At 40.7% G+C, this 11,685-nt stretch overlaps 1 protein-coding gene across 8 annotated transcripts in view; it reads left to right on the plus strand.

Moving 5' to 3' along the window:
* FAT3 (FAT atypical cadherin 3) overlaps positions 1-6,122 on the plus strand; it is a 452,006-nt gene extending 445,884 nt beyond the window's left edge. For 7 of the 8 annotated variants that reach the window (XM_052669203.1, XM_052669235.1, XM_052669218.1 and 4 more), the window contains one exon: positions 564-6,122. In XM_052669203.1, the coding sequence (XP_052525163.1) occupies positions 564-1,183 (620 nt within the window). In that variant the 3' untranslated portion in view covers positions 1,184-6,122. The remainder of the gene's footprint in view (positions 1-563) is intronic. The other variant, XM_052669266.1, reaches the window with a different exon arrangement.
* The last annotated feature ends 5,563 nt before the right edge of the window (positions 6,123-11,685 follow it).

Raw genomic sequence — 11,685 nt, forward strand, 5'->3', positions numbered from 1 at the left:
TCTGTTTTTCTTTTACTGTTTCCTGTTGCCTCTTTTGTTTGAATTCTGTTGGGTTGCAAATGCTGCATGAGAATGGCCAGCCACTTCGTTATTTCAGGATCCAGTTCTTAGTCTCTCAGTCGATCAGATTGTTTGCCTACACACTTTCTTGAAACAAAGCCATTGGAGGTGGAAGGGGAGTTTAGATATGATACCATAAGCATGCTGACTTCCTTTATGTATTTCTTCAATTAACTTTGAAAAGCATTGTTTCAGAGATTTTTGTCATTTTGATTTCTCAGCTTCATAGTTTCTAATGCAACCTAGTAGCATCCTGTAACGTGAACTGCCTTTGAGTGGCCGTGGTTTGTTTCTTTGCTTGTTTGCAATTGCATCGACATACCGTGTAGTCCTTCTGTCCTATCCATTGGGTCAGAGCATGGCTGACCCGTGCAGACGGCCTCTGACGCATGCTGTGACCTAAATGTGTATTTAGGATTAAGAGTTTGCTCTTTAGCGAGTGCATGCCGGTCGCCCCCTGGTCACTAGCGGCCCTGTCCTCACTGCTGTGATTCTCTTTCCAGCGTACCATTGGGATACCTCAGACTGGATGCCAAGTGCTCGTTTATCTGACATAGAGGAAGTGCCCAATTTTGAAACGGCAGACGGAGGCTCGGCGCATCACGGCAGCACCAGAGAGCTGGAGACAGATTACTATCTTGGTGGCTACGACATCGACAGCGACTACCCACCCCCTCACGAAGAGGAGTTTCTGAGCCAGGACCAGTTACCACCTCCTCTTCCAGAGGATTACCCAGACCAGTACGAAACCCTCCCGCCCTCACAGCCGGTCTCGATGGCAAATACTCTCAGCCCTGACTGCCGGAGACGGCCGCACTTCCACCCCAGCCAATACCTCCCTCCTCACCAGTTCCCCCATGAGACGGACACCGCAGGGGCTCAGACTGGGAATGAGTTTAGTACTTTTGCTGTTGGCCCAAGTCAGAACACAGAAAACGTTAGTGCAGGTAAGATGCCCTTAACCTTGCACAACTCTCTAGATGCCTCCTCCTCTGACGTCTCAGCCAGCTGCGGCTTTGATGACTCCGAAGTAGCCATGAGTGACTTTGAAAGCGTGGAGGAACTCAAACTAGAAAATGTGCACATTCCATTTGTGGAGACCCAGCATCAGACACAAGTGTAAAAGGAAGCTCCCTTCTTCTTTCTCTTCTTCCTCTTTTTTTTTCTTTTTTTCTTTTTTTTGTCATTTGATCCAATTAATAGTATAAATATTGAGAAGAAATTTTGCTGAAGGTGTATCTATATATATTGGGCAATGCAAAAACACAGTATAACCCATTATTAACTTGTTCAGAAATGGTATTGTATGTGCAGACATAAAGAGACCAATTGTGTTAAGTATTACACATTACAAAATTGTTACAGACAATCTGGAGAGTGTGTACCTTCTATTTATTACAAGAGTAAAACTTATGAGGAAGGGGAAAATGATCTCATTGCTGAATAAATTCTTTTTCTCCCTCCCACCTCCACCTAGGGTTTGGGGTTGTTGTTTTTTTTTGTCGTTGTTGTATTATTAAAAGTGTTACAGTGTTATGTTCTTCCTACAGTATTAAAGAACTGGTATGGATGATTCCAAGAGGCAATGTTGCATGAAATATTGTCAGTGAAAGAGTGAAAACAATTGATCGCTGAGGCTGCTATGTACATCACATCAGATGGCTTAAAAAACAGCATTTACAAATTGACATATCGGAGATAGTCATTTGTCCATAAATATTTGTCTACGGTTTCCTTTGTTACATAATATTTCATTCTACTTCATGCACATACACAGGAATGCATGTACAGCATATATTCACTCTAAATCAGCCCAATTTGGTTGCCATTTTTCAACATGGTGTCAGATGTATGTGTACAACTTCACCGGTGAGAACTTCCCTTGACTGCTGCATGACGTGTGAACATGGATCTGAAAGCAGTTGGAAACTTAGGGTATCTGTGTAACACGGATGTTGGTATTTTTTTTAATTCTTTCTTTGGGCAATTTCTTCTTCAGCAGCAGTCATCATGCTGGAATTATTGCAGTAAAATTAGTTGCAATTAAGTTGCATAAAACATTGCTATCATCTCAGATTGTTAGTTTAACATCATTTGGCAAATATTCATCCATAGTATTTATGGGAAGAGCTCTCAGCTGCTGCAAACTGATCAGTTGGTGGAACTGCACGGATGGGTCGTGACAAGGAATCTGACTGTAGGTTTGCTGCTGGATGTCCGTGTGATTTCACAGGATTTGAGAATTTCCAAAGGTCGTTTGCAGACGGCAGGATGTCATTGTGGAATGAAGACAGCGGCAGCATTACTGTGATCTTACGCTTCCCTCACCCTGGTTGGAGTAAATGGCCTTTCGCAGTGATTGGCCTGAGCAGCCCAGTGCAACATGGAAATGTGGATTTGCACTCAGTGTGTACATGCCCATTGCTCAGTGCTAAGAAAATGTTTAACCGCTGCTTTTTACATCATCTGTATACCTTGTACAATGAATGTGAGTCTGTAGTCTGCATTACTGCTGGGCGTTCATCCATTCCTGCCATGGCATCGCTCAGTCATTTTGAAAAGCTGTTGAATGCGTGTCCTTGTTATTAATGAATAGATTCGTTAACAGGTTTCTTATGCCACTTTCCATATCCTGCCTCTTGTTCAAACACGTTAATGGAATAGTTTCAGCAGTTCTGTTCTCGGATGTGTTCTTGACTGAGCGGGGTTTCACACAGAATTAAGCTGTGGGGTTTTTTATTCACAAATCACCCCCAGCAAAAAGAAATCGTTAATAGAATATAATTGAAGTAATTACAGCTTGTAACACTTTTAATAAAACGGGATTTCTAAAATTCTTAGAAGCAGGTATGACATGCAGTGACTCTTCATTGGAAAACAGCTTATTATACAGGTCTGTGAATTGAGTGAGCTTTTGGAAGGACCACATACTGCACGTACAAGTATTGTCAAATACTTGTCTGCCAATAGTTCGTGTCCATTGAATTTATGAATGTCACTTGGTCTTCTCAAAGTGAACATGTTTCTGTAGCAGTGTTATATTCTGAATGTGCTCACAGTACATTTCACCTCCCTTTCCCTCTCATTTTCAAGAAAAAATAATGGAAATTTGTATCACAAGAACTGAGGGATTCTGTGATTTGCCAATGAGCTATGAAGTGGTTTGGCAAGCCTCAAAGCGCAGACAGAGGATGATGTGCATTGCTCATCAAGTCAGTGTTGCAGAAAAGCAGATGCAAGAATTAGATTGGTATCTCTTCAAGGTTAGGAACAACTGAGTGAAAAAGCAAAGCTGGAAGTTTAGTTGTCACCAAGTACTTTTAAAGGTGGCATAATGTTTTTGAGAGCTTGGTACTCTTTCAACATCTGCTTATAGCTTACATGAGGTTTTGCTCCTACTCAGTTTTGGTGTGAGACATTTTTGTCTGTCATGCAATTAATTCTCTTTTAGCCCCCAGTCAGTTATGAAGTGTTCTTGTCATCATTCTTCTGTAGTAAGCCCAAGACACTGATATCAAAACTGTGCTGGGACATATCAAAAGTGTCCCAAGGGAGAGCACCACAGAAGCTTAGCAACTGCCATACAGAAAAGATCGGTGGTTCTTACCAAGCTTGTTGCCTCAGTAATATCTTGTTGGTAGTGAATTTTACTAGTAAAATATGCATAAATGCAATGTATAGTACTTTTTCTGTTTTGATGTTGTTGCCATTGCATTTCACTGAACACCAACTTATTAAAGTGCTGTGCCACGGGAAGGTGCCAAGGATCGGCCATTCGTCGTTCTCTGTCCCACTCATGCTTTCTATACCTCAGTATCTCCTCCCCTTCGAATGAAGTACTCCCAGCCTGATTGTTCTATATTCAAACAAATGCCCCTCTGTGGATATTGGTACTTCTGTGGCCTGTCTGGTTCTGTTCTGGCTCTTTTTGATGGTGATAAGACCTGAATGCAGAGATCAAAGTTAAATATTTCTTAGGGAGTAAGACTTTTGCATTAACATCTCTCTTGTTAATCCAAACTATTTTATTATCCTTTTTACTACTGCTCTACATGGAGAAGCCCTAAATTTCTGGAAGATAACAACCCTCCCAACCTAATATAAGAATTAGTGTTCACATTGTTCCATCCAATATGTACTTATTTTTCTGCCATATGCAGCAAATTTATGTTGCTACTGTTGTCATTCCCAGCTCCCTGCTTTTGTTGCAGCTTCCCTTGCCATCTCTGCTGATCTGATTGGCCTTGGTCCTATCTCTGTATTTCAGTTTATGTTCCTGTAGATGGCTCCACTACACGCTATTTTCTTTCAGGATCAGCTATGAGGAGAGATTTCATAATCTTAGATGATTTCTCTAGCGAAGTCTGAAGCAGTGCTGGCTTTCATGCATCTGTACCTCAGAAACTCAGCCTGGATGCAGCACAGGGAAACAGTGCATGCCACTGAAATGCTGATTATTGGAGAGAGAGTAGCCTGTTTGCTCAGAGCCAGGCAAGTGGTAAGCTTCAAGAATGTGGCATAAAAATTGTTGCTGTTGGCTCAATTAAACATTCATTATGAAAAGAAATATATCACAGGACAAGTGGCTAAAAACATGATTTACTCCTCATCAAGTTCCTGTTAGAAAAACTAAAGGAATGCTGTAGTGTGCCCTTAATAAATGCAAACGTGGGAGGGTTGAAGGTGCCCTGGACCAGTTTTTCTAAGTTTCATTTGAAAAGGTCATGTGATCAATAATGGAGAAAAACAGCTATTTAGAGCCAGTAGTGAATGTACATCTGTGCTCTGTTGGTGCTTTTTGGAGCTATTAACCGAGTAATAGTGGACATTTTATAGGCTTCCAAAGAGAGAGTTATATTTTCAGGTTCATTCTCTGATGGTTTACCGCCATTCATCATGTAGTGAAACTGCTTTTTGCCTCTTTCCATCAATACTCCAAACTGTGAATTGGGCCTTAGCATTGATTGAATTGACAGAATTGAGTGTTGCTCATTGTCCATGGCCATTAATCCGTGCTTCATGAACTTGACATTTAACATCTCCATTACCAGAAGGGGCATTCAGTTAGTAAATCAGCTGCATCATCCAAGGGATGGGCGGGTGGGGAAGAAATGAAATTAAATTCATTTCATTCTGTAATAATAAAAAGCAATAACTACAAATGTGTCGTATTACACAAAGGCCATAAGTAATCTTTACCAGTGTTAAGAGTGCATTTGAACTGTACTATGGAAAGAGATCAGAGCCCTCGGAACTGTAGCATTCTTCTGTCATAGAAATACCTGAATGGCTGTTATTTAACAATGCAATGAGCCCATACTGCCACTTTTCAGGAGGTGACAAAGATGTTTATGAGTGAAAGCAGTTCTCTTTAAAGCACTGTATCGGAAAAGATTGTCTTGTAAATTTTACCTGTTGCAAGCAGGCTGGTTTGTAAAAGATGTATGTTTTGGTGTTTAAAAAGAAGTTTATAAAATAATGTATATAATGGTTTCAAATTACCAGGCTTTTGTAGATATTTGATGCCAATCAGGTCGCTTTAATTTTTGTTCCTTTGTTTGTTTGTTTGATGTCATTTTGAAGAGTCATCAAAGTCAGTTTAAACTTTTGAGTAACAGAAAAAAAAAAGTTTTAGATTTGAACAGTGGTACTTTTTAATCATTTCACAATGTACTGTAACTCTTTGGTTCAGCTCTTTTTGTTAAACTTTTTCTGTTCTTAAGAAGACGTTTTTTATTGACTTTTTTTAAATGAAATGTGTTTTGCACAAAAATACTCAAGAGATATGAATTCTGTGCCATTTCAACTAGGTATTAAGAGATGTCATTTCTCCAATGACAACAAATTCAACCTTATGCGAAAGGGAAGGTTTATCACTTTAGGTGGGTATAGTCCCTCATTCAAAAACTAATTGTTCCTTCATAATTGCTGTTGGCAGTATTGTCTTGTGTTCTTTTGCTATAAAAACAAAACAAACAAACAAAAAAAGTGTACAGGTTTGTAACTGCCAAAATTTGCTAAAGTTGATGGTTAAAACAAATTTTCCAAGTAAACAAAAAGAAAAGCCTAGCTGTGTTGACTATTTCTTGATTTTTCTCCTATTTTCAAAGGAGGGAACAAGGTAAGACATCAGTTCTGCAAGGAATATAGTTTTTCATTACCTTGCTGTGTACAGTATTGCAGAAAATGCTATTTTTTTGGACAGCAAATTTGTTTCTTTATTACATGGCATTTCCCCCATAGAAGCCCCTACTCACACCACAAGGCTCTTGCCAAGGGTTGTTTGACTGGTGTGTGTACACTAATGTGGCTGCTTAATTAAAACCTCAACCTTAAATGAAGCAGAGTATCAGCATATCACCTAACCATTTAGACATGGAGCTCCACCAGCTGCACTAGTTTCAGAGGACAGCTCAGGTGTTCTGGCTTAGCTGCTGAGCAGGGTGCAAGGGATGGGTGCTCAGAGGAGGTACAGAAGCAGAAGCCCTCTGTGTAGTGCGGTAAGACAGATTGCCTTCCTGCCACAGGCACCTCTGTCCTCCAGCAGCCTGGTATTAACAGCTGGGACCAGCTAGGACAAATTCAGATGGGAAGTCTCAGGTGCATACACACTATGCCAGCCAGAGCTGTAATTAGGCACAATACTCAGCCTGCTTAGAGCTTACATTCAGGGATCACCGAATCATAAAATGGCTTGGATTGGAAGGGACCATAACTGTCTTCTAGTTCCAATCCCCTGCTGTTGGACTGGTTGCCCCACACCAGACCAGGCTGCCCAGGTCACCATCCTGCCTGGCCTTGAGCACCTCCAGGGATGGGGCATCCACAAATACCCTTTTCTGACATTCTTGAAACAGGATTTAAACTGTGTCAAAATAAAATACCAAGTCAATATTAAGCATTTCTCTTCCCCAAGAATACGAATTGTTTTTTTTTCCTAGAATGCAAAGAAACTCAGTTCCCTCTTTGTTTTACTATTTGCATTTCCCCTACTTATAAGAAAGCTTTTCTGCTTTACCACGTTTCCCAGCAGCCTTTGACTCAACCTCAGTGAAATTTTCTTGGCAGTAAGAAAGTGGCACCACAGATCAGCAGGGCTCACCGGTGTAGTAAGAAGATCAGTAAACAAGGATGCAAGGCTATTTTGGAAAACATTCAAGACTAAATGACTTGAAACTCCTGCCTCTGTTTAGTGTCCTGAGCTGGAGTCAGGGAATGGCACCAGTATTTCTTTCAGGATGGACAAGATGAGATTGAGACAGCAACAGGTCAAAACTCAGGCGTCCAGTTTAAGGGAAGTGCCCTCTTCACTTGAGCATACCATAAGCTATTTCTTCCTTCACTGTATTATAATAACAAAGGTTGTGCAAACTTCCAGGCCAACATCATGGAAACAGCTTCCTTCCCATTAAAACCAAGTCTCTGATGATTTCAGTGGGCTTAGAGTTCTATCAAATAGTTTGTTCTTTTATCACCACAGAAACATCTGTAATGTAAAAAGCACGGAAAGCAGGGCTGGATGGTCCAGCTACGGCACTTCCAACCCTTTTGAAGCAGCTGGAGTACTGCCACAGTACTGTAGGAATTGGTCACCTGGCAGTTACGGGAAGGAGAGATTCCCATCCATGAACTTACTGAGCACCTCAATTTTCAGATCAGAGACCTTTCCCTGATGGTAACAGCTTTTCTGCTTCCCCTTTTTACCTTACTTGCCTCCACTGTTATACAATTGGGAAAAAATCATTCCAATGACTGTAACTTTATCTCAAGTTCAGAGAAAGGAACTTAGAAGCCCCTACCTCTGTTCAGCAAGCAGCCACATGCATGCCACAAGGAAGATGCATGTATGCATGCCTTTTCTACAATACAAATCAGCATCCTGGTGGTAGAAACATATGTGGTTTCGTATAAAAGGAGGCAAGCAAAATGTAACACTAGTTTTTCTTCTTTCAGTTTAACCCTTTCAGGAGCATGTTCTCCCCAGCAGTACAGGAGTCTTTCTGTACATATAGTTAGTTCATATCCCTGGTAAAATTCACTTTTCTAGACTTCCAAAGAGTAATCAAATGTCTCCCCTTCAGCATGTGAAACCCTCATGTCTCTGGTTTTGGGATGGAGGAGAACCAGGGGGCTTCTTACAGTACCTGGTAAACCATGTGTAGAGATGTGGCATCCAGCCTAGGTAGGGAAAACCCTGCAACCTGCTTGAGGTCAATGGAATATTGCTTAAAGGTCATCCAGGACTACCAAATGAAATTCAAGCCAGTTAGGGGAGTCTTAATTCACAGGCATGTGAATTTTAAGTCAGTTGCCAGTTTGATAGGAGCTTTAGCATCCATATATCTTTGAAATAATTGCCTACAACACACCTCAGATGAGCTCCTATCTGGTGGACAGCATCAGGCATCTCCCACATGGCAAGAGATGTGCTCAGGTACAAGCTAAAGTAAATGCCTCGTGGAGACAGATGAGCCAATGCTATTGCCCAGGGAAGAGGAAAGGTACAAAGAAGCTCAGAAAAGTCCATTCATGCTGTCCCACTTGGCTGGTTCTTGGCTTACTTGGACATGTCATAAATTTCTCTCAAAGGAAAAATGCTGCTGCAATCTGGACAAGCAGAGAAAGCAGTTGTCTGCTACAACCTATTGATCAGTTATGTGAGAGTGTTTGCACACACAAACAATAAAGAATAGAAGTGGGGAACAGAAACTGTTTTTTAGTCTCTTCTTTATGTCAGGTGATGTATTTTATTTTAAAAATATAGAAAAAAATAAACACATTAATTAAAGACAATACTATAAGGTAATCACATTTTAAGAACAAGAACAACAAAAAACGGGAGCATTAAAGCAGCCCTAGTAATTCAACCCTGATACAGTTAAATAGTGATGTGCTGCTTTCATTAAGCCCACCACATCTTTCAGCTTGTCTTCCATATGCCTGTGACTCTGCTGGATCTCCATGAGAATGGGATCTTTGCAACCCAGAAAGAATTTCTCCTGGAAATTGTTTGTTAGGGAAACCTGAATAGGCTTCTCTGAGTTATGTGTGAACTCAGAAGCTGCAAGGAGACAGAATACCTGCCATTCCCCATCCCACTTTGAGCAAATAGAAAGTGTGTCCTTCTAGGAGCATCCATCAACTGTGTTCCCAACAATGCCCGCATTTCCTCATGTCTCTTCACGTGTTGCTTAACCCTTGCAGCTAACATTTTTCCTTCAATATGTTTGAACCCAATGTTTTGGCAATATTTTGGCAGCCAGTGGGTGGTTTATAGCATTTTTGGTGCTGAATGGAACAGCTGTGAGCAGCACGGGGCAGTCCCTGACCTTCTCAGACACAGATCACCCCCAAAGCTCCATGCCACCAGAACCCTACAATTTATGACCGAGTGATCTAATTTCCTTGCATACTCTCTTGCTCCCTTGGATACTAGCTTAGTATCTATTTAGTATCTCTCAGTTGCAGGACAAATCCTTAGCAGCTCTTCTTTCTCCTCCTCCTGAAATCCTGTTTTATTCTTTCTATCACAGTAAGAAAGTTTCCCAGTACCTTCTTCCAAAATCGTATTGCCTTAAATACCTGGGTAACTGACAGGTAAGGCAAACACTGAATCACCTGCCATTGCTTACCACAACTTAAGCTGCCCTGAAGTGTGCTTTGCTGCTCTGAACAACATTTCTGAAGATGCACTGCTCTGGTAAGTAAGCTAGTACCTCTGGTGCCAGTGTTTCTTCAGGCTAGACTAAGCTGAAACCTTCCCTGAGCTGCTGTGGTTGGTGTTGTCAGGTTGCACTGGATTCTGACAAGCCCAAGTCACGCTATCCCACATTTGTCTGGTAAATCCTCAAAGGAAATTGCATTTTATTGTTTTCTTGGCTAGTACTCTAAATATCTCTTCCATGAGAACTTCAACCTCAATAGCTCTGTAGATTTATTCCAACCCAGAAGATGCTATATTGAATGAACTTGCAGAATGCACAGTCCTTCATAGAGTAGACTACAGACCTGTGCAGTTTTACTGACTCTAACTAGGGTTGCACTATATGTTTCAACAAAAAGGAAGAGAAGTAAACTCACTTAATGCTCTATTTTGGCCTTAAGAACTGGCAGGTTCACTCTCCGTCTAGAGTCAATGACCTGACTAGATCACCGCTAACTGTAGTGAAAGATTAGACACCTGACTGACCCACAGCCAACACTGATGTTAATAGAATGGTGGGATTTAACTGCATATTATCACTACAATGGTGTCTCAGATGGAAGTTATCTCACTCAGTCTCTGTTATAGAAGGGCAGACATTTTCAAATTCTGTGCCAAATTAGCCACTCCCATACATTTGTCTTAGACTTAGAAGAGTGCAGGTTCAGTTGCCTGTATTTAAGCAATCGATCCGACCTAACTCCATGAAAATTCTTCTTTCCCTGATCCCTCTCCTTGAAGAGAAATTAAATGATAGTCACTGTTTAAGTGGCAGTGCTGTTGAGCTTCAGTTGCAGGGGCATGGAATCAAAGACCACAATCATCTTTTTGCTTTCCATCTTCTCTGCAATCTCCATAATTCACATGAACTCAGGAATTAATCTTTGTCCAACCAAGAAGCAGTGACTCTGTTCATTCAGTTGTGTGGCTGAGCTCCAAACCCTGCAGCACGCAGACTCTGACATTTCTCGATCTGTGTACAGTTGCTGTGATGCTCCTTAGTACGATTATTTTTGAAGACATGGCTGCTATGTATCAGGCTTACTTGGAGTGGAATGACTGTACAACAGCTAACATAAGCAAAGCTGGAACACAGCTTCACTGAGGTCTCAACTAAAAGCCAGAGTAGGGCAGACACGTACAGTATTAGAACAGAATCAAATCACAATGGCTGATGAAACTTAGTGCAAAAGCATTAACATTATAAGGAAAAGAAGTCACTGAGGTAACCTTAACTGCTAAAATACCAGACTGGTAGTGTTAAGCAAAACAACTGTGAATCATCGTTCTGTACACAAGTTTTCATAACAACATAGAAAACTCAATTCTGGGACCAATCTTACCCATAAGAACAATCTAGAAATGTATAAAAGTATTTGCTTGTGTAATTAATCGTGCAATGACACAAAACTATTCTTTAAATGGTAAATAATTATGGAAACTGGTTGATTATACAGAGGACCATTTGAGAAGGATGCAGTTTTTACAATACCTGCAAATCATAAATGCTGAAGAACAAACATATGCTTCTTTCACAGAGTTTAGGAACTGGGGCAGATCTGCATCCCAGTAAATAGAACTCAGAAACAGTATAGTAGATAATTACTGAATAAGTTATTTAAGTATGATGCCAGAAACTTGATCCGTGTCTGAGAAGCAATCTTTGGCACCACAAGGCTGGAAGAACCAAATGGTAATGAGAGATCTATTTATTTAGCAACCGAAAGATTGCTAAAAATTATCACAGAAAACAAAACCAGAAAACATCCATTCAGACATCTTTACATCATTCTGATCTTCAGTCTGTCTGATCTTGAGGCAGTCTACATCTCTGATAGAGGAGCTGCAGTCAATGTGGTCAAAATCAATTCCTCCCACTATTATTAAAAGGAAATTAAAATAATAAAAATAATAATAATAAT

The sequence above is a fragment of the Tympanuchus pallidicinctus genome, unplaced genomic scaffold (assembly GCF_026119805.1).
Source record: "Tympanuchus pallidicinctus isolate F22 unplaced genomic scaffold, pur_lepc_1.0 scaffold11, whole genome shotgun sequence".
In the NCBI taxonomy this organism is placed as follows: domain Eukaryota; kingdom Metazoa; phylum Chordata; class Aves; order Galliformes; family Phasianidae; genus Tympanuchus; species Tympanuchus pallidicinctus.